Source organism: Meleagris gallopavo, chromosome 30 (genome assembly GCF_905368555.1).
Source record: "Meleagris gallopavo chromosome 30, MGAL_WU_HG_1.1, whole genome shotgun sequence".
NCBI classification, from domain to species: domain Eukaryota; kingdom Metazoa; phylum Chordata; class Aves; order Galliformes; family Phasianidae; genus Meleagris; species Meleagris gallopavo.
This window is the reverse complement of record NC_139433.1, coordinates 1,568,167-1,591,641: the sequence shown is the minus strand read 5'-3', so window position 1 is coordinate 1,591,641 and position 23,475 is coordinate 1,568,167. Positions and strand designations below refer to the sequence as shown.

Genomic DNA, 23,475 nt, shown 5'->3' with positions numbered 1-23,475 from the left:
AGAAATGCATAAGTGAGCCTTGCTGGGAAGCAAGACCTCTCTGCTCACACTGCAAAGTTGGGTGTGTTAGGACACTGCATTTTCACCTTTTTTAATTGGCTGGGTGACTCATCTGCTATCTCAGGATCTCACCCTATGCTTGAAACAGACTTTAATACAGATTTCTGGGTGAACATCATGTAGAGCACCATGTCAAAATATAAACACGGGGCTTTTCAAGGGGACTCATCCATGAACTGCTGTGCAGTTATGTAATGGTTGAGAACCTCTTGCATTTTGCATGTGTAACCCAATTGTGATATTTGTTTTTCTCAAACCTTCAACATCAGCGAGCTCAGCTTGCCACAATTACATCCCTACCCCCAACTTCCAGATTGCAGATTTCTGAGATCTTGGGATTCTCCATCATTCCTGTTGGGAAATGTCTTTGCAATCAGCACTCTGAAGTCACAGCTCTGTGGACTTTCTCCATGGTCACCCATTAGCTGACACCAAACCCCTTAACCCAGGGTTTGGAGCTATCAAGTGGCAACAAGCTCTTTGGTGATGAAACACTGTTCCCTTCTGGAAAGGCAGACATGTCCTTGAGGAACAGCTGAAAGCCCTTCCAAGAAAAAGACGCATTGGGTTGTGTTGGATGGTTCCTAGCTGTTGGTGTAGTGGCTGTTTTGGCACTACGAAGAGTTGAGCAGAAAGCTGAGCAGGAAAAATAGATGAGGAGAGGCTTCTTGGTGAAGACCTAACCTGTAGAACCCATCACAAACTGTCATACCAAAGATGTGAAAAATTCCAAAGGACTGAGAACCAAGGGACGTGGCACGGCAGGTGTGCTTGTGCAAGGCTCACTTCCCAAGGAACATCCACTCAATGGGCAAGAAGAGAGCTTTGCTGTCAGGCAACGTCTTTGCTCAACACAGCTGTTTAAACAAAAACAGGTCTTCAGCACCTTCCTCGGGTCTGTATCCTTCCATTGAAGACCTGGCACTGAGATCTCAGCGCTCTTTCACTCTGTAGAGTTACACGGCTTTTATTTTTTCTTCCTTTCTTGCGCAAGAAGGAAATAGGTCACATTTCAAAGAAACCAACAAACGGGGGTTAGCAAATGCCAGACAGCTCACTGGATGCTACGGCCTTTTCCCCTCCTATCTTCCAAAACTGACACATATCTCACTCGCCAAAGAACGTTTTTCCCCTCCTTTCCTTTCTGTCTTCAAAACCGCCATAACAACCCCCTGACGGGACGTTCTGCGCACCCACCAGCCAGGTAAGACCTTCTTTTTCGCTGTCGGTAGCTGTTCCACAACATGGCTGCTTTGTTCCTTGCCTCATAAGAGCTCCACACACCTGGTAGCGTCGCGGGTTTGTGGCAGGATGGAAGATCTTGTGAAGCACTGGTGTTAATAGGCCCAGCTGAACTCATTGTGTCGCTTCTCTACACTTCTATCGACTGCTCCGTCGCTGCTTGAGAAGACCAGCACAGTGTTATGGGGCATCACGGCTCTTTTTCGTGCTGGGCTGTTTAGATCCTAAGATGAAACGGGAGCTTACAGGCCAACAATTGGGGCCAGTCCTTCTTTTATCTCTGGACATAAAACATCAGAATTTGTCTTCTTTGGAAGATTCCCTTAAAGTCCATTGCTGCCCGGGAGCCCAAGCAGCAATGTGGGAAGAATGAGGGTATTTGGCAGCTGTTGGAAAATGCTCCAAGTAATCAAGGAGGGCTTCAGAGATTTCCTACTGAAAAATATAACAGCAAGTATATTCTGAAAAGAGGCTTCTACCAAATTCACATTTGCTTCTCTTAATTTCTTTGTCATCTCATCTGTTATGGCTCTGCACTTTGCTGTGAAAACAGGCACAATTCCAAGTCCCATCAGTTCAAGTACAGTCCATGGTGTTATGGAATAAACTAGAACAAAGGAAAATTGAGATTAAGCCTCAGAAAACATTTCCTAATGGGCAGATCTATTAGATGGTGGAATACACGCTGCAGAGATGAGTGGGAAACCCATCACATGGGCAGAACTGCAGAGGAGACTGGAGAAGGGATTAAGTAGCCTGGCAGGGGGTGAGCAAACTGATCTACGAGGCTCTGCTTCCTCACATATTGATGATCCGTGTATTTTCAGTCTTTCCCCACCCTTTTCCCTCACCCAAGTCCCTGTGGAGCTTGCTGATGCTCCCAAGAATACAGCTTCTTACACAGATATGGGTGGTGCCACAGCAGTATTGGAAAAATCATAAAGGCATGTGGGTTTTAATGGCTTTTTTTTAAAAAAGCCGATTCCTATTAAGCTTAATGAGAAAGAGGATTTTCTGAGAACTCTCAGACACTGCAGTCCCTGTGCTGCCCTGTAAAGTAAATGGCTTCAGAAGGAGCAGAAAGCCTTAAAAACATCAGGCTTTGTACAGGTCCTAAGCCCACTCAAATAGTACAGCAGACACAGATGTAGCAGGTATGGTCTGAGAGGTCAGAAAGGGCAGCAGCTCTGACTTGTACAAGCCCTGAGTGGGGGGACCAGCAGCACAACAGCAGAGATACCAAGGGCAAAGGGCACTGAGATGAATATTGCCAACTTGGACTCTACGGTTTTGAGCTGAGCAACGTGCTCAGGAAAGATGCATGAAGCGCATCCTTTCCTCACCGCTGATCAAATGATTTCGATCACTGAATTATGCTAATTTAGGCTTACAAAATCCCCAGAAATGACAGGAAGGGCCTGCTAAATCTGGGATTTAATGGACACAACAGAGACTGGGGAACCCAGGCTGGAGAATAGAGCCTAGAACAGAGGGCAGATAGCAGTGGCAATGGGGAACGTGGGCAGCTTTTTTCAAAATCCACCAAGCAAAAAGATATAGCCACTCTAAGGGAGGGAGATCTTAAGATGACTCTACATCCTCAAATCGTATTCAAATAACCGGAACAGAGAGTCCTTAGAATTACCAAAGTAACAGAAAAGCCTCGTGCAGATCTAGCCCTTTACTTTCTGTGCTTGAGCTCTGTATTTGGAAAATAGAGATAGCACGCTGCCTGCTAGTGATGCAATTCAACACTCAGAACAGACCTTTTCACATAGGAAGTGAGTGATTGTGAATGCAAACTTCCATTACCACTTGCAAGTCACACGCTTTGCCCAAATGCCTGCTGGTCACATGCAAACACACACCTACACTTCAGAGCAGATGTGCTTTTGCAAGAACTAGCTGAGTTATTGAAGTCCAAGTCAACTTCCCCTGCTTCCAAAAGTGTTCATATTTCTCTTCAGAATTTCTCCTTCAGGAATTTCTTACTACCATCTTGTAACCCCTTGCAGTCTGAAGAATGTTCAGTCCTCTTAAAAATGCTTACAGAGCTCTTCTCATGCCTGTAAATTAGCTTTCAAGCTGAGATTCATCTTTTGCCTCTCAAAGCTCAGAACAACTTAGTGCTCAGTCAACCTTTGCTGTCAAGTTGGAGATGGCTGTTAGGTTCTGAGATGCCAATTTATTTTATTTTTTCTGGTCAAGAGGAATGAGTTGAACTCAAGGAATGAGTTGCCCAGGGGAGTGCTGAAGTCCCCATGCCTGGAGGTGTTCAAGAGACATGTGGATAAAGCACTAAGGAACACAGTTTAGCAATGGGACTTGGAAGGTCAGGGTGGTGGTTGGACCTGTGCCATTCTAAGATTCTATAGAGACAAACCTCAAGAAATACCAGAACTGTCAACTACCATTTATTGACTCAAATCTCATGCTCACATCTGAGGGAAAATCCTGCAGCTGAGGTGCACAGCACCACTGCTTTTTGCCCAGGTTCTCCCTCAGTCAAATTTTTGGCCCATAAGAAAGTAACAGTGCACCTAGATGAGTGTTAAAATCCATTAAAGCCTTAAGAGAAAAGTATTTATGCTTCTGAAAATCTTCCAAATAATCCCTCAGTAGAGTCCATTAAGTAAAGAAAGCCATGATAGGTTCGGTCAATTAAGAACATCTGTTATCCTGCTCCTATCTGCTTCTTCTCCATCCCATCAGAAAACTCCCAGTATGGCCATGGAGCAGACCACGCCGGTATCTAAAAAAGCTGAGATCTGCTGGGTAGATGGAAAACTTACACGATATTTTGAGTAAGAATGATGACCCTCTTCCTCTTAGATGTTTACACTGATCCTGAAGATTATGAGTGTAGATGTACATGTATGGCTAGCCTCCTGGTATCTTATCTGAGATTATAATCTGTCACACACAGAGCTGAAAGGCAGAGGTGAGAGTGTAAGTGCATCTATTTTTAAACAACTACAGCCTCATTTCATAAAGCCCTAAGGAGCTGAGACTGCACACACTTCTCTAAGCCAATGGGAGAAGCTCTCCCCAAATCCTGCATCAGATGTTCAGGGTTCCCACAGCTGTCATCATGTCAAGGTATAAAGGACAGACAGATGTCAGCAAGAGTCCTACCACAGCCAGAAGCCGTGCAGACAAATAGAGACTGCCTCTGTGCTGTGCAAAGAGCCAGCAAGCACTGCCCCAAGGAATGCAGTTTTGATGCAGGAACGGACAGGAGCCTGGAGGAGGGCCCTGAGAGCGAGGTGGCTGTAGATGCCAGAGGCACAGGCAGAACTTGAGGAGGGTTCAGTGCTACCTGCAGCTCTGCATTCACGTTACCAGGGCAGGGTTAAACAGCACCGGGCAATTCTGAGAACTCAGCCGAACCCACGCAGGGCACGACATGCCCTGCACAGCTGCCAATGCCCCAGCTCCCCAGGACCTGGAAGGTTTTCCATTCTGTCTCTGCTGGGATTGCAGAAGAAAAACCTATTTGCAACTAATTGTTGTTGGTCTCACAGCCGGGTTCGTGGTGGGTGGGTCTCAGCAACAATTCTGCCAGCAGTGCCCAAGTAACCATGGGATGGGAACATCCAGCCTGTCCCACCATGGCTGGGTGGGAGCCAGCATCCTGGAGGGCACTGCAGCACAAAGCCCTGTCCTTGGACCGCAATGTTCTCCTTCAAGAATTTGTTTTGATGGGTTACTGGCGGACCACAACAGAAGTAGTTGGCATGTTCAGCCGACAAGGGGAGGCTGCAAGAGGGTAAAGCAGAAGCGAAGTGACCAGACGGCGTTCCAAAAGACAGCTTTAACCCTCTGCTGCTCAATGCAGTGTCCTGTGTTCAGAGAAAAGAGGATGGTGTTTGCATTTTCAGCTGCAAGTGTTCGACATTAGTCTGCTTGGTGGAAGAGTTAAAGGAGATGGTGCATCTTACCCACAATAGCAGCACGGACAGCATGAGCGGACATTAATGCATCCTTCCATTGATGGATGCAACTTTCCATTGACAGCATAGAAAGGACGAAAGCTAAGAGTCTGCCAGATCATGGAGGAAAAGCTATTTTTCACCTTACTGTGGCTGTTCACAAAAAAAAAATTCACAAAAAAGGGCACGGGAGCAGTAATGCTCTTCATGTATCCCTTGTCTGTGAACAAGCAGAAGATCTGTTCTCATTTCAGACACTGATGCTCAACAAAAGACCACCCAAAAATGTCAACAGTGGAAGAAAAACATTTCTGCATTCAGTGTTTTTCAGTATTCCATGGAGCTTTGGCTGGACTAGAAGTTATCTTGGCCAGAGAAAGAAACAGAGAGTATAACTTTCCCTAAATGGAACTCAGAATTGCAGAAATTAGATATGGGAAAGTCCTATTAGCTCATCCCAGTTTCTTCCTGCCCATGGAGGATAGTTCCCTGCAATACTTTTTCTGACCCAGTGCTAAGTGAGCAGCAGTGGGACTTCCACTGTCCTCCCCACAGATACTGTTCCACATCCTGATGGATCCTATTAGAACATGTTTCTTATTAATGAGTGGAAAGTAAGGCTGGTTATCATCTCCATTATCCCCATATCATTTTTTCAGTGCATCCAAACAAGCTTTTACTCCAAAAGATGATCATATTCTTCAGATGCTTGATGGTTGCTCTCTTTCCCTGCCTGCCGTCACACCTGCTCAACATATAATGCATATAATTAATTCCTGCTCATTAGTCACATCAGCCAGGCCCTTCACTTGCTCCATCCTGTGCTTGCAATGTTTACAAACACTTCTAGGACCAAAACACATACTGAAATAAGCTGTCTCCATCCACAGCTTGCAGGTGCCAGGATGGTGTCCACTACCAGCACTGAATCGTATGGGTGGGTTTGTGGTTGGATTTTTTTATTGTTGGAACTTTGTTTGGCAGGGCCTTGGTTTTGATCTGTTCCACGTAAACAAAACTCATCTTTGTGCATCTGAGAAACAATGAATGCACCCAACCCTCTTCCAACCCCTTTCCCACCACCCACTTATTCACAGGAATATTTTGCTCACAAAAGCAGTGCCAGTGACAAACACCCAAAGCCCCACATTTGGTCTTGCCCAGACCGGCTGCTGGACCCCTTTGCCTGTCCTTTCAAAATGAGATTGAGAAACCTCAGTGACTCATGGCCATTCGAGAGCCCATGGCTCTTGCTGCAAGCACAGGGAAGTTTGCTTTGGTGTCTCAGCCAAGTTCTGAGCTGGATATTTTTACCCTGTCTGCTTAAATCCCCTCTAGCAGGGCTAGAGGAAGGTCATCTCCTCAAGGTACTACTGTGTCAGCATTGTAGGGCTGAGTTATTGGGCACCTCGAGCACATGGCAGCCTTCCTCCTGGCCCAGGTTCAGAGCACCAACACCACCTCAATACAACCTGCTCGCTCCTGCCTGAATAGTAATTGCATATCCCTGTCCTTTTCTTCCCCTAATGGCACGGATTGGAGAGCTCTGGGGACAGCTTCAGAGCAGGACTATAAAACAGAGCAAGATTATGGTTATGCGTAGAGATATTGTCCAAAGAAAAGATGCCTTGTGTCATAGAAGCCAGGTAGTTTGGGGTGGACCAATGCAATACAGAAGACCAACAGAAGCCTGGCAATATCTACCATATCAAATAGTCCAATAACAAAAGCTCAGTAGGGAGAAAATACAGTAACCGTTGCCTCATACAAAATTAATCAGAAAGATTAAGGAACTGAAACTAGATCAGCATTAATCTCTGTACATATCAGATGTAATGTATTTCCACTGAGTCAGCAGGTTTTAACCCATTTGAGAGGAACTTTAATGGAAGGTTAACCAGCAGGTGGGTGAGCTGCCCAGGGTATCTCTAGACAGCTCCTCTCCCTCTCCAGAATAACTGAGATCCAGCACCAAGACCAGGAGCAAAGGAATAGGGTATGGAACCCAATAGCCGATCTGATACAGCTGCATAAGGAACAGCTGTCTCTCAAGGACTGCACACTCACCGTGCTGGAATCCCAACCCCTTTCTGGTTGGCTGTCAGCTCCAGCTCCACCTGCATGGCAGGTAAATGTAGGGACAGATGCTGTGCTCACCCGTCCTCAGGACATCCTGACATCATTCATTTAGCCATGCTGACCCACAGCTGAGTTATCAGACCACAGAGCACTCCCCAACACCAGGCAGTGAACAATGCACTGTGTTTAACCACGCTGGAACCTAATTAAAAGCTGTTCAGGATGAGTGGGTCCAGGGGGCCAGAAGTGTTTCCAGCGGCTCTACAAAGGATCAGCAGGGTGTTCACAGCCTTCCAAAGCAAATCCACACGCAGCAGCTGAGCACAAGTTGCCTTAGGGCAGTGTTCTGCTTTATGTTATCACCCCTACTCGTGGATCATGCACCCCACCTGTGCTCCCAGAGAAGCTCCTTAATGGGCATATTTGGAATAGGAGAAGATGCTACTGCAAACCAGGAGGTCCAAGAGGGAAGTATCCCCACCTGTGGGGACCAGAACTCAGGATTGTTCCTACACTAACCCATCTACTAAAGGGCACAGCAATGCTGTCCTTTTCCCTGTACCAGGGTACATGGGACTGTCCATACTACCGTATATCCCCAAAATTTTAGTGTCAGCATCACATTTAGTCAGATTTTTGAGACCCTCATCAAAGGCAGCACTTTTAATATGGTTCTGGACATTTTGATTTATCAGGGTCTGCTAGGTCCTACCTATAATAAACTCTTGTTCAGGGATCTTTTCATGGAAGAGGAGCACAATATAAAGAACCAATACTCTTTTCTTTAGGGAAGGAGCTCAAACTCCTATAGTCAGTGGCAGAACTAATTACCAATCCTGTGGCCAGTAATCATCCAGTGCAAAGCAAACAGCAGCCACTCTGCACCAAGAAACACACTGATACTTGCATGCTTTGTTGTCTTTCTATTCATATTTCATAAGCAAAGCACTAAGAGATAGCTAGAAGCTGTCAGAGCATGTGACACACCACAGGCTTGGCCATGCATAAATAGGAAACAAGTTCATGCATGAAGTTTGCCTGTGCTGATCCAGAAGTAGGACCACCACCTTTAAGTGATCCACTGGTGCTTCCTACTGCAGTAGTCATAGAACATCCCCAGCTGGAAGTGATCATCAAATCCAACTCCCAGCTCCACACAGAACCATTCAAACCTTATTGCTGAGAGCTCCAGCATCCCTGGGGAGCCAGTTCCATGTCCACCATCCTCTGATGCCCTGTAGTTGCCCTGTGGTCAACTAAATGGGTAACTGTCATAAAAACAAAGTTACTCTCACTGTTTTGGCTCAGGGGACCACAATCTGCCCAATTTCTGTTGTGCAATACTGCAGAAACATCTGCCCCAGCACTCTGCGGGTTCACAGCCACCAGTGAAAAGCAGGCTGGCACCAGACAATATGGCAATCCCAGCCATTAAAGTAACATCTGGAGCAAAGGAGGCAGATAGCTGTAACCACAGGGCCCAGGCAGGTGGTCCCCCCCCTCCCCTGCCCCCTCCCCATCTCCTGCTCTCAAGGAGAGAAGAGCAAATTGCTTCCGCTCATTAGCATCTGACAAATAACCACAGAAGGAAAACAAGTCCTCAGCAGGATATGAATGAGCTCAGGCCTTTACTGCCATCTGACTGCACCAAACAAGCGTGTCATCAATTCTCCATGCTCTGCTGCACCGTTTCTCCCGTTCTGAGAAGGATGAGCACCCTCAGCCTCAGGTTTAGAGGGGCCAATTTGAAGCAAAGCAGCAGAGATGTGACGGAGATGTGGAGCAGGAGCATCCCAGCAGTGCTGAGCCCCTGCATGGGCCTCATAAACACCACTGTGGAATTATACCTTTTCCTTTCAGAAAGGACTGTGGGATCTCTCTGTGCCCAAATGACTCCCATGTTCTGCTTCAAAGAGCAGAGGTGTGCAGAGTTTCTGTACACAGCCAGAAATCCATGGGCAGAGATGAGCAGGTTGGGTTTACCTGCTAGCTTCAACAATGAGAACAGATGGGGTGTCTTGGGAAAAATACAGGCTTCCAGCAACAGCAGGGAGCTTTTTCCACACAATTTCAGTCAACACAACCATATCAGGTAGGACTGAGTCAGGAACACACACTGTCAAGTAAAGGAGATTGTTATCTTCAATGACAAGCACTAGGCAACCTGCTTGGGCGAGCAAACAAATGGGCTCAGAGCTCCACCAACTCCCACTCACACATAGCTCAAATGTTAACACGTGGTTGGATGGCTGAGGTTTGGATGTGCAGTCAGCAGCAGGGAGGTCAGAAAGCAGCTGAAGCCAGGAAATGTAAGTGCTCATGAGGAAATCTTTGGAAGGGCTGCCATGGAATGCATAAATGAAAACTGAACATTAATCACAAGCAATTAGAAGGCTATGGTCAGGACAATCCAAAGCAAGTTTAGGGTTTTGCTTTAAAATATGAAGCACTTAAAGTTGATCTAAAGTTATTTTGAGTCTATTGTCATTTAGCATTTCAAAGACCATGTCCCATGACATGGGAACCAGCTCAGCCCATCATCTTGCATATAGCAAGCCCTCAACTCACAATGGCATCTAAGGGGAACTTCTACACTTGTGACATTGTTCAACTCTTCAAAAGCAAGTGGGCAGCTACACATAGATTTGATTGACTGACGTCTTGATGGCTTCCTGCCTGGCTTTCCTGTGCATCGTGGTATGCAGACTGTACTTTTTACGTGGGTGGGTTTTTTTTCCAGTGCCTCCTCGTGTTATAGCACCAACTTGCAAACATGGCATTATCACAGCCCTGAGGGGCTGAGCACCCAAAGTACCAACCAGGAACGTTCAATACTTGCACTGCTGCACCCTGAGGGACAGAGATAGAGCAGGTGCTGGAAAAAACAGGTCCTGCTGCTTGGAAGCCCTGCATCGCTTCCTGCAGGCACTGGTTTGTCATGTCTGGCAAAGCAACCCATGAAACCAGTTCTCATTTTTGCCTGCACTTTACACTGCAGGAAAAGAAGGTTGTGGGAGGTTTGTGTGAGCCTGCTGAGGTTGTGCCAGGGTTGCTCAGGTCCACCCAGAGGCAACGTGAAGGAACAGAGCCACAGCTTGGAGCGAGAGCTTAGCCAAGCCCTGGAGCCCTGAGGTGTGGGTAGGAGAAAGAGCCTGGACACTGTCAGGGCTGTAAATCATCCTGTTCAAGGGTGCCAATCTGCTCTCAGACTTCAGGAGGTGACTTTCCTACATGGCTGGGAACATAGAAGAGTTCTAAAGATGATAACATGGTTCATCTGTGGCAGCAAGTCTTATGCAAAAGGGGTGCCAGGGCCTGAACCAAGGGGTTCCATGGCCAGAACCAAGGGGTTCCATAGCCTAAGCCAAGCTCTGATCCCAGCCTTCACTCTGATATCTCTCTGAGGCTCTCCTGACTTCAGCCCCGGGCTTGGAGAGGAAAACACACTGTTTGTGACCAAATTGCCTGTGTAGGCTGTTGGAAACTTTGTAGGAGCTCAGTGATGATCATTGACATCTGCTGATTGAACAGTTTTCAAATGTTCCATTTTCTGTGATGTTTTGGTCCCAGACTTTACAAAGAAGGGAACCAATGAGTTTGGGTGCCTCACTCTTGTACCTGTTTATCCCAGGTAGTGAGTGGAAATTAGTAGCACATGAAGAAGGCTGTCAACCTTCCCACTGCATACTCAGCGCTTCCTCTTCCTGCGTGAACATGACTCATGAGCTTACTCTGCAGTCAAAAACAGGAGTTGCAGTGCTTGCTCTTCAACCCACCGCCAGTACTCCCATCTCAGGAGCAGAGCTGGGGGATACTGAACCCAACATCAGGGCTGCTTTGCTTCCTGGACCGTTTCCAATGAGCTCCAAGCACTGACTGCTGTTCAGGTTTTTTAGCTAAGGTGTGCTCTTGTTTGCCTTCTGTCTCATACTGGCAGATTGGCCGAGATCCCACCTTGTTTCATTTACTGACTTTGATTAAAGGGGCTTCAGAAGTCAGAATTTAGGCTTGCTTGAGCTACCTGACAGGGCTTACACTCGTTCCACGTGCAGGCTGCAAGTGCTGCTGACGGCTTCCTGTTGTGGTTTCCTGCCTTAGCTGAAAGACCTCCTCCCTGCGCCTGCTCTCCCTTCCTGTTCTCATCAGAGGGGCACTTCTGGGCTTAATGAGCACAACAAACAAATAGGTAGAGAGAAGAGTCTGGTTGCCATAAATCCAGTTCCCCATTGGGTCTGTTGAACACTGAGCAAGGTGCACAGACCAGAATGGTTTCCTCCTAGCTCCTACACCATCACGCCCTTCCCTAGCCTTGAGAGCCCAGAGCTGGCAAGAGGCAGCTGGGTAGCACAGCCTCATCACTGGAGGTGCCCAAGGCTGGTTTGGAGGGGGCCCTGAGCATCCTGATCTGGTGTGGGGCACATAGCTCTCAGTGAGGGGTTGGAGCTTGATGATCATTAAGATCCCTTCCAACCCAACCATTTTACGATTCTGTGATGCTGATGGCCAACCAAGCACAGCTCCAGCCTGAGAGCCGCTTCTGCAACAGCATGGAGGGACCAATGATCAGCATTACTCTTCCCATCACGTTCAGAAATGGGGGTGATGCTGGGAAAAATCGGGGTAAATACCAGAGGACTGGCCAACTGTCTGGGTTTCCTTTACTGTAAACATGAGTGATGCATTTGTGGGTAATGTGGAGGAACACCATGACTGGCACAGTTAGTGGGCATGGTGGGGATGGGCTGATGGTTGGACGAGATGCTCTTAGTGATCTTTTCCAACCTTAATGATTCTATGATTCTCTGACTCTGGTCTTTTTGGGGTCAGCATCTGCGTAATGACAAAACTGAAGATTAGGCTCCAAGGAACAAATGAGACCCTGTAAATGTTGTAGGATTTCCATTAATCAACGTGGGTGATTTTACATGTTTTGATACAAAACCAGTAACTCTCAGGGAAAGGGGCTCTGCAATGACTCAGTCAAAGAAGTGCCATTTCTCACTGCACTTTCACCAAGAACCAGCACTGCAGCAGCATGGTGGTAGGTTTGCTTCTGGTTTTGGGCTGCTCTGAGCAGGGATTCCAGTAACGCTTACACATTTCAGCTTGACAGGGACCGGGGGATTGAACTTGCTTTGCAATGACAGCCAGCCACCTCTGAGCTCCAGCTTTCTCTGGAGCATGTGCAAGATGTAGAAATAGGGACTTAAGGAAATTGCAATCAAAGTATTGACCAAATTCAGAAATCAGGCATTGGAGGAAAAAATCCATACAATTTATCAAGGGACCATTAGAGGAAGGCTTCTCCTCGTTCCTGTCAACTGTTGGGTAATGTCTGCCTAGAAGCACTTGGGTTTGCATTTACTTTCTTTTGCTGTGTTTGGTGCAGTTGTATGTCTACATGTTCCTTAGACGTAAAGATTAAAACATGAGATGTTTTGATCTTAATTTATTTAAAGTTTTGTCCTAATGGACTTTTACAACAAAAATAATTTATTCAGAGAGGAGAAAGAATTTCCTTTTATTGTGAGCAGTACCAGAGAGAAAATAGGAAGTAAAGCTAAGAACATTGGGATGGATGTAAGAAGCACAATTTTTAACAGCGAAGGTAATTTCTGACTGGAACAATTCACTGTAGGATTTGGTTCATTCTCTGTTGAACTAGATGAAAATCAGGTGTATTTCTGCTTACATTTTCTAGCTCTGTTCAGGACAGAACAGAGGATTTACCGTGTGGGATTCTCAGTGCAGAAATGTGAATTCACCCATGCAAGCAATGTTCAAAGTGACCCTAAAGGCTGAAGAACGCCTGGATATATGTGTTTGAATCCCACTTACCCATTTTTGAAAGATTAAATCAATGAAGAATGGTTCTCTCTTCCAGATTGAGCACCAGTAGCGTGCAAGCCAAGCTGGGCAGTTCCAACGCGTGCAGCAATGCCGGATGCTGCCGCTCACCTTCCCTTCTACTATGGCAGCATTGCCAGGTCGGAGGCTGAGGAGTACCTGAAGCTGGCTGGCATGTCAGATGGGCTGTTCCTGCTGCGGCAGTGCCTGCGCAGCCTCGGGGGCTATGTCCTTTCCATGGTGTGCAACCTGCAGTTCTATCATTATGCCATCGAGCGCCAGATGAATGGAACCTACGCCATCGCGGGTGGCAAAGCGCACTGTGGGCCTGAGGAACTTTGTGAGTTTTATTCCAAGGATGCCGATGGGCTCTGCTGCACCCTCCGCAAACCCTGCAACCGCCCCAGTGGCGTGGAACCCCAGCCTGGGGTCTTTGACAGCATGAGGGACAACATGGTGCGCGAGTATGTCCGACAGACATGGAGACTGGAGGTAATGGTCGTGGCCAACAGCACCACGGGGCTGTGCAAGGCGCAGTCTCTGGGGCTTACTGTCACCTCCCATCCTCACCTCCTCTATCAATATCTTCCTCCTCTTCTGTCACATCATGGTACAGCCAGCTCTTTCTCCTCTATGGCTGCAGGCACTGAAAGCATTCTGATATCTCCGTTGCTTGGTGTTGGTTGTTCACCAGCTACTCTATAAGCATTTCTCCATGTGCCATTTGCTCCTCTGCAGCACATGGGACACTCTTTGTAGTTCGACCCTCATCTGTGCCTCCATAATGTCATGATGGAACCAGGCTCAAAACTCTTGCTCAGGTTTTCCTTGCTCTTCAAAGTCATTGGAGGCTTTGCCTATGAGCCTGAGGCACTGGGTACCAGCTCAAGTCTGCTTATTATTTAAATTTAAAAACAGCTACAGAGAGATTGCTATGGTTGGTGGTACACAGGAATATGCATAAGGTAGATAGACTAAGCAAAACTCTGTGGATTGGCAGCCATATAATGAGTTTTTTCTCCCTGCTGTCGCCTCCACAGTGGCTGTTCAGTCACTTCCAAGTCTTCTGCAGAAAGATGGCTCAGGCAGCATTCTCCCCAGGGAGCCTTTCTGCAAAAGATCTCTAAAACTGACCCGTTTTCGACTAGAGGTGCTGGTCAGAATGAGACCTTCAGTAGGGTTTCTCCATGAAGCCGGACTGTGACCGCTGGTAGATAACACAAAGGACATTGCCACCTACTGGCAAATGAAAACCTGCAGCTCCTTATAAAGTGTGGAGCTGATAGAACTCTTTTATGGTAACACACATTGATTTCCAGACTGAACTGCCCAGGGACAGCAGGCAGCCAGGGAAGGGGTCCTGGTTCCCCAGGAACACAGAAGCAGAAGGCACCTACGAAGCTGATGTCAGATCACCCATTCAAACATGGTGACTTCACTCTTAGAATCATAGAACTATTAAGGTTGGAAAAGACGTCTAAGATCAAGCCCAACTTCAATCCATCTCACCATTCCCATTAACCATGTCCCTCAGTGTCACATCTCCATGATTCTTGAACACCTCCAGGGATGGTGACTTCACCACCTCCCTGGCCAGCTTGTGCAAATTTTTCATCACCCTTTTTGAGAAGAAATTGTTCCTAATATCCAACTCAAACCCGCCCTGCAGCAACTGAGGCCATTAGCTCTTGTTCTCTCACCAGCAAATAAATGGACATCAGATGGGTTTAAGAGGAGAAAGCAATTCAGATAAGTGAGTAATAGTGATACACAGAATAACAAAATTCTATCCAGCAGTGCTTCAGGCATGATTAAAGTCACTGGTGCTTCAGTTACAGGACCATCCAAGTTTCTTGTGACATCACTTTGAGGTGTGCTGAAGCTGTGCCTCACTTCTCTCTCTCTTCCAGGGGGATGCCCTTGAACAGGCCATTATAAGCCAGGCCCCTCAGGTGGAGAAGCTCATTGCAACCACAGCCCATGAGAGGATGCCCTGGTATCATGGCAACATTGCCCGGGATGAAGCTGAGCGGAGGCTTTACTCTGGGGCACAACCCGATGGGAAATTCCTGTGAGTACACAAACCCTGGCAGATACCATCCCCATTCTATCTACCATTTCCCCACTTCCAGTGCCCTCTGGTTATTTGTTTCATGCGAGTAGTCCTGAGAGGTTTGGTTAGGTATGGTCAGACTGTTGTTACAGATCTTTCAATTCAGGCTCTGACGCTCCACATCTGTTATTTCCCAAGAAGTGTCTAGCCTTCATGAATCCAGTTTTGAGCTTTATTTGTTTCTTGTGTTTAGAAGTCTGCAAGAAGCATGCTTATTAATTAATGCATTGGGTGATGTCAGATAAAAGGTTCAGATGAGGATATTTAACAATGAAATTGAGGCTCTGTAGAATAACGTGTCTCTGCAGAGGTGAGACAGCCCTTAATTTAATTATCTCCCTAATGAGTCGGAGAAAGAAATAACCAACCGCCACTGCAGCCATTCACAGGGCAAAACCTCGAGCTGCTTTTAATAGTTCTTCTTCCCACCAGGCTGAGAGACAAAAAGGAAAGCGGCACTTATGCTCTGTCCCTTGTCTATGGCAAAACAGTTTATCACTATCGGATCGACCAGGACAAGTCTGGCAAGTACTCCATCCCCGAGGGGACCAAGTTTGACACGCTCTGGCAGGTACCGTGCTGGGGGAAGATAAGCACTGCTGTCCTAGCAAAGCAAAGGCACTTCTCCCTTGCTACATCTGCCCATGCCTTGGGGGAAAGGAAAGGCCATCTGGAGCCTTAAAGACACCAAGAGCTTGGAAGGTCTTTAAGATCTTGCACACAAAGACTCAGGAGGCCCATAAGTCTTGAGCCAACTCCCAGAACCTTGACATGACTGCAGATCCAAGCGCCAGGAGACACATCCTGTCACCCCACAGAGGCTGTTTGCAGACAGGAGATGGGTGTGATATCCCACCTGTGAGGAGGGGGCTGGGTTTTAGGAGATGTGACAAGTGCCTGAAGCCCAGGTACCAACCCCCATCCTGGCTCACTGTGGGCACACCACAGCCCAGTGAATCACAGAATAACCTGTGTTGGAAGGGACCCTTAAAGGATAATTGAGTCCAACTCCTGGGGCTGCTCCAGGAAAGGAATGCACAACTTCTTCCTGGGGAGGGCTGTTTGCAGACTGTAACTGTTTTGCTGAATTTTTCAAATTCCCAGGACTGTGTTCACTCTGAATTTGAAAGAAAACAAAGACTTCGGGGCACTTTTTTTTTTTTTTTTTTTTTTTTTTTTTTTTTTTTTATGGAAACAGAACTGTGCCAGGCTCCTAATTTGGAATGAAATCTGAGACACTCAGGAGGGGAAGAGAAAGTCTGGACCCTTGTGCTCTGGTGGCCAGGGCTGGGGTGGTGGTCTCCAGCTAAAGTGAGACCCTCACTGTGTTGGAACCAGAGGGCGCTGTACTGGAAAAGTGCCTGAGATTCAGAAAGTGAATGCTGGGGTTCTGCTGGGAAAGCCAAAGGTTTCTTTAAGTCTTTATCAGACTTACAGTCCCTTCCGGCTGTGGCAACAACGACATTACACTGAGAATGCCCTACCCAGCCCTACTACTAAAGATTTTCCCTTTGTCTTTCTTTGGGGCTTATCTGACTTCCCAAACTCTTCCCAGCTCTGGCAGACACCCAGATAAAAATGATGTGGGAGTTTCCTTAGTGCACAGATAGAAAGAAATAACTGAGTCCCTGGTTGCCATAAATCTGAGAGAAATCGTTATGATAAACCACATGCGTTGCCTGCAAAAGAAGAGATGGTTTTCTGTTTGCATTAATCTCTTTTTCCCCTGATTCCTTTATCAGCTGGTGGAATATTTGAAGCTCAAACCAGACGGGCTGATTTTCTACCTGAGGGAAAGCTGCCCCAACCCCAGCATGCCAGGTGAGATGGTGCCAGTGCCAACCCTGGCCTCAGTCAGTCACTTGTCCCAGGTGTCACAACCATCACTTCATATCCTGTCCTGTGGGACTCCTGAGGGATGGGAGCAGTGCCCATATCCATGCACGTTTCCACATCCATTATGGTTAAAGTGGTAGAAAGGGACATTTGTGTGGGAGGGATTGGATCTTCAAAGGACTGATGCTCTGTTCCTGCTTGGGGTGTAAGCAGACTTTCACTAATAACACCTCTCTCCCAATCCACAGCCTCTGCAGCACCAGCTCCACCAACCCACCCCTCCGTGAGCGTAAGTTGTGGGGAGATTCTGTTCTATTGGTACCTCATTTAGTGGCACTTTGAACTGATCAAACTGTGCTCTTCTTTAAAAGGCAGCAGCTCAACTGGAATATATTAAGGCCGGCTGCAATGCTATCTCCTTTCCAGCTTGGATGGGGACAAGGAATAGTTGGGCATAGCTACCATCAGTGCCAAGAATGGTTTCCATTCACACTATGCTCTTTGCAACACATGGGGCTGTCCCTGGGGAGCCCTCTCCCCCTGCCCTCCTTGCTGGGAGGAGTGAGGGAGATGTGGTTGGGTTCTGGGAATGCTCAGCCCCACTGCTGGCTATTGGCCACAGCATCTCTTTGTGCTTCCTCTGCATTCCCAGCCCTGGGGAAAGTCCACGCTCAGTGCCCAGCTGTGCTGAAACCAGCAAGTTTGCGCTGTGAGTGCCCAGCAGAGCCTAAATAAAGGGCTGAGCATTTACCCAGATTGTCAAAGAGCTTTCACAATCTGTCGTGGGCTCCTACGGTGACTACTGAAAGCAGTACTGGGGCTCAGAGCTGTGCTGGATGAGTTGTATCAGAAAGCAGTAACAGCTCTGAGGCTGCAGAGCTGCACAGGGATCATGCCAGCCAGGACCAGACCAGCTCAATGCCATGTCAATTCTTGTGCCCAGCACTACACCTTACAGTGGAAACCACCAGCTGGCCCTCTGCTGGACTGCAGAGGTTCCCTGTCCCTCACCTCTCCCATTTCAAGTTAAAACGGTTTCCCCTGGCTGATTTATCCACTTTATCACTGTTTCTTTCCCAGAAAAACCTTGGGCCTCTCAATGCAGATGGATACACACCAGAGCCTGTAGGTGAGCATCTCTGAAAGCCCTCATTCTGAAATCTGAAAAGCCATTTGTATCACCTTCTGGTGAAAAAGCCATGCTGCAAAGCCTCTTTTCTACAAGGGCACCCAAGAGCATCCCACTCACTGCAGGGTGCTGAGCCAAGAATGTTGCAGAACTGTTTGCCTGCATCCAATAGCCAGCAAAGTCCTGTTCCATTCCACATCTTCTGACTGCTAAATTCTTGGTGTCTTCAGTTAGATTTCAGTGGGGTGAAGTTAAGCACCCAAAAGAGCGTTGATGTGTTCACACAGGCTGCCCAGGGGAGAGGTGGAGTCACTGTCCCTAGAGGTGTTTAAGAAATGTGTAGATGTGGTATTCAGGGACATGGGTTGGTGGGCCATGCTGGTGGTAGGTGGATGGTTGGACTGGATGATCTGAGAGGTCTTTTCCAACCTTCATGATTCCACACGTCTGGGACCTGGAGGAACCTGTGGAATGAGAGTGCCCCAAAGTTTCTCTCCATTCCAGGTCCTCTATTTTAACTCAGTGAGGCCATGGGCTGTGAGAGGAAGGGAGATGCCCAGGAGGAAAGTTTGAATGCTGGAGAAAATCCAAACAAAGGAGAGAGGGGTGGGGAAGAGTACATCATTTACATCTACGAACAACTGTATCTCTCTGGAACATGCAGGGAAGTCACGCATGCTGCCCATGGACACCAGTGTTTATGAGAGCCCATACAGTGACCCTGAGGAACTGAAGGACAAGAAACTCTTCCTGAAAAGGGATCACCTGATGATTGACGAAGTAGAACTGGGAGCAGGAAACTTTGGCTGTGTCAAGAAGGGAGTCTACAAAATGAGAAAGTGAGTGCTGCCCTGTGAGATGCCCAGGGAGAAAGAAGAGGGTGCTTCAGACTGAGCTCAGAGGTGTCCCCTGCCATCCATTTTCTACTTAGAGAGACCCTAGAGTGTAATGGGCTGTATAAGAGAGACCTTGGAAGGTCAGTGGTGGCCTTCCCAGGATTTTCAGTGACAGCCTTTGTATGCTAAGAGTGTAATATGTGTTGCATTCTCCCAGGCATGCCTTCAGACCTACAAGTGGCAAATATTACATGAATCCAGCTGCTGTTTAATTCATCCATGTGTCTGTTCCTCTTGTACTCTGTGCAGGAAGCAGATCGATGTGGCCATCAAGGTACTGAAGAGCAACAATGAGAAAACAGTGAGGGATGAAATGATGACAGAAGCTCAGATCATGCACCAGCTGGACAACCCCTACATCGTCCGCATGATTGGGGTCTGTGAGGCAGAGTCCCTGATGCTCGTGATGGAGATGGCTTCTGGTGGACCACTCAACAAGTTCTTATCTTCCAAGAAGTGAGTACTGAATAAAACATGGCTGATTCTCTGCACTTCTCATCAAACTCATTGCTGTCAGAGGAGTCTGACTTTGTAGGGAAAGGGAGGGAGATAATAGCAAAAAGAGATTCCCTTTAATGCAAGCTAATAGGGGGTGATGCTTCTAGATTAGAGATGTCCTTGTTCATTCTCCTTTGCAGCTGGAGAGCTTAGAGGGGACTATGTTGTATAGATTAATGACAGGTCCTTGTTGTCCACCAGTTTTATTACTGCATTGTCTTTCCATCCTCTCCAGAGACGAGATTACAGTCAGCAATATTGTGGAGCTGATGCATCAAGTATCCATGGGGATGAAGTACTTGGAAGAAAAAAACTTTGTCCACAGGGACTTGGCAGCAAGAAATGTCCTGCTGGTCAATCAGCATTATGCCAAGATCAGTGACTTTGGCCTCTCAAAGGCTCTCGGTGCTGATGACAGCTATTACAAGGTAAGTGTAAGCAGAGCAATAAGATGGAAATAGCCAGCAGGAGGCCTCCAGGCTGCAGGCTGAGACACCCAGAAACTGGGGCTCTGGGCTCTACCCAGGAGCCCTGCTGCACAACCATATCACATTCTGTCCAACCCCAGTGCTGTGGCGTTAAAAGGGGCTTTGCAAAGATCCAGGAGCTGAGGAAGAAATGCAGACAGGGGGGATTTTTCTGCAGTGTGGGATTGCATTTAACACAAACATGTAGCAAAGTAGAACTTGGATTTGGCCCAGAGCAATCTTTATCTCAGGGTGCAGATGTTCCTTTTTCTTTGCTGTAGGCCAGGACAGCAGGAAAGTGGCCTTTGAAATGGTACGCGCCAGAGTGCATCCTTTATCACAAGTTCTCCAGCAAGAGTGATGTATGGAGCTACGGTGTGACCATGTGGGAGGCCTTCAGCTATGGGCAGAAACCATACAAGGTGAGGAGGCAGAGCTGGGTCTATCGTGGGTAGATGCCACAATCTGGATTCCCACTCTAAGCCAGGCTGAGACGCACTGAAACTTCAGTTTCCATTCCCTTGAGCTTTTGCCACCGTTGAACAGAAGGGAAAGCAGACAGGCTCACTTCCACTTTGCAGAAGGCACAAATTGGATTGCTTGGGTCCTTCAGCTTTGTGTTCATGTAACGGAGAGGAAACGGGAAACAACATTTGGGTTTGAATCAAAGCAAATCTTCTCTTTGATCCTTCCAACTGCATGCAGAGCTGAAATATCAGTTGCTCAGACACTGCTCAGCCCAGGATTGGGATGAGACACCCAAAGATGGTGGCTATATGGGATGTGCTGTGCATGGACCCAAAGGATAACCAGCACAGATTTGCTGAGCCTGTTGCTAGCTCCAAAAATATTAAAATGTTTTCTCACTTGATCCTCTCCTAGAAAATGAAAGGCCCAGAGGTCATCAGCTTCATAGAGCAAGGGAAGCGCATGGACTGTCCCACCGAGTGCCCGGCAGAGATTTACACCCTCATGATGCAATGCTGGACCTATAGGTAAGGACTTCCCTTGCTCATTTCTCTGCTGGCCCATCAGGACGATACGAAAGAATGTTGTCTCCTGCTTTTGTCTCATTCCCAAATCCACGACACATAGAATGCATCTATTCCTTGCTTATTGTCCCTCTTCATTTGCCTGTACCAACCCTGGAAGATGTCAGAGTCTCTCTGCTTCTGCACCTCTCATCCTAGAAAGGTCTCAGTTCCTCTCCTTAGCCCTGGTACAGCTTGCCCTGTTCCCCCCCCCAACATTATTTGGTGCCTGCTACCTCCTCCTTTGGGTCAACCCACTTCTGTCCTTTCTGTTGGCTCTTATTTGTTCCTTTCTGCCCTTGCAGATGGGAGGAGCGTCCAGGATTTTTTACAGTGGAAAACACGATCCGCACCTACTACTACAGCATTGCCACCAAGACAGAAAACGGTCCGAAGGCAGAGGACAAGTCAAAAGCAGCTTTTCCCTGAGTTTCCTTCTCTATCCCTCAACACACACCCTGGACCTCCTGCACAGGACCTGGAAAGGCTCTTTGCAAATTTTGACTTTAATCTGTTATATGAAGGGATTTTTTTTGCTCCAGAACTAAGAAGCCAGGAGATGCTGCTGCCAGCAGACTGCAGAGGAGAGCACTCAGTTGTGTTCTGTGTTTCCCAACTGCCAGTCACGGTTTACACCTCCAGCCTGACCAGCACACAACAGTACAGGATGGTGTCGTAGTTCCTTCCTATTCACTTCCAAAACCATATCCCAGTATCATAGCTTAAAGCCAACCAGGCTTACTGGGGATGAACTGTGCTGGCTCCAGCAGATCTGGATTTCTCCCCGTCCCTTAGAAAACAATTTTTGTGCTGGAAACCTGCTCAGCACAGGGCATGGTGTCTTCTTCCCTGCACTGGTTAAGGCTCCTCATACAACAAAACCCCAAGCATCTGTTGCTTGCCCCCTGGGCCCTGACTGCCTCTGTGCTACTGAAATGAGCATTTTGGTCACTCTATAAATAAACTATATTTTTTAGCATCCCTATGTCTCAGACTATTGAACTGTTGTAAATATATGCAGCTGCTTCAAGCTGAAAATTGTCATTCCCTTCCAGCAAGGCAGGGTTTCCCTCTCTGATTCTCTTTATACGCCTGGAGAGTCACCACCCTTGTCACCCTTGGTTGGCTTCGGGGCAGAGATAGAACTTTCCTGCACAAAGAGCTGCTCAGCTGAGTCCACTGTGGAAATCCATCCATCCATCCATCCATCCATCCATCTCTCAGTCTGTCTATTTATCCCTCTATCTGTCTGTCTGTTTGTCTATCTATCTATCTATCTGTCTGTCTGTCTGTCTATCTATCCATCTATCTACCTACCTTTCTATTGAGGCTCGCACTGTTCTACCCCTGCCCTGGGTGCAGTGTATGACCCATGCTGCTGAGGTGTGGTCTGCAGTGTTTTGAAGGAGAAGCAAAGGAAGGAGGAGATCAGAGCTCTGAGATACAGCAAAAATAAATGCTTATCTCTCAGCATCTTCTGGTATCTGAAAGCCACACAATAACTCACACAGTGTACCTTGTCCACAAGGTAAAACAAACACCCTGTGGGGGCACGGCCCTTATCTAAACCTGAAGGGGAGCTGGATTTGATCTGAAGGCAACCATTCAGGTATGAGACCTGAATTACCCCCTTGGTACAGCGTCAGAACTGTCAGAGAACCTCAGTCTGATGAAAACCTAAATATTCCCCTCTCTTTGCCTAGGCTACAGCCTCCAGTGACAGGAACTACTCACACACTAACCCATTTTCATTCTCAAACCCATTAGCTTGTCCTATATGCTTGAGAGCTATGGACAACTTATCTTTGCCAACAGAGGGGAAAGGAGACATCAGAAGAGAAAGTGGCTGTTCATGTTGGCTCAGTGAGTAGCAGAGATAGGAAAAAAATTATCTTCTGTGTCACGTTTTCTTCCCAGAGAAAGTAGGAACCAAGTTTTGATGTTCTTTCTATATGCAAACCACTACAACTGTAGGTCTCATGGTGCACTGGCCCTGCAAACCAGGACAGCCTCTCTTCTTCTCCACCCCCAGCGCAGACGCATCCAGCTCTGCCATCTCTCTTCGCCCACTGACAGCAGCCCAAATACTGAAACCTGCTGATCTCAGAGTGTTTGAGCAAGGGCTGAGTCACTGATGAGATAAAGTCAGGCTGAAGTGAGCGCAGAATGAGTTCAGTACTCTATGGCTGATTCTGTTCTCCATAAATTTCCTCAAATTCTCTTCTCTTACTGACCACTCCCTCACTCCTTATCTCAATTTCCCCTATTCCCCTTGTCGTATTTTTACTCTTTACTTTGCATTATTCTTTAAAACTCTTTCTAATTCTCCATCTGAAGGGTGGAAC

General features: G+C 47.3%; 1 protein-coding gene across 1 annotated transcript; it reads left to right on the top strand.

Annotated features, from left to right (window-relative positions):
* Nucleotides 1–1,067: 1,067 nt before the first annotated feature.
* ZAP70 (zeta chain of T cell receptor associated protein kinase 70) lies at nucleotides 1,068–22,109 on the top strand. Its single transcript, XM_010724866.4, has 13 exons — nucleotides 1,068–1,264; nucleotides 13,198–13,652; nucleotides 15,071–15,231; nucleotides 15,706–15,844; nucleotides 17,016–17,094; nucleotides 17,358–17,398; nucleotides 18,190–18,238; nucleotides 18,903–19,077; nucleotides 19,384–19,590; nucleotides 19,868–20,060; nucleotides 20,381–20,521; nucleotides 20,982–21,094; nucleotides 21,436–22,109. Exons 2-13 carry the CDS (start codon nucleotides 13,251–13,253, stop codon nucleotides 21,557–21,559), a joined length of 1,824 nt encoding a protein of 607 aa, XP_010723168.2. The 5' UTR covers nucleotides 1,068–1,264; nucleotides 13,198–13,250; the 3' UTR covers nucleotides 21,560–22,109.
* The last annotated feature ends 1,366 nt before the right edge of the window (nucleotides 22,110–23,475 follow it).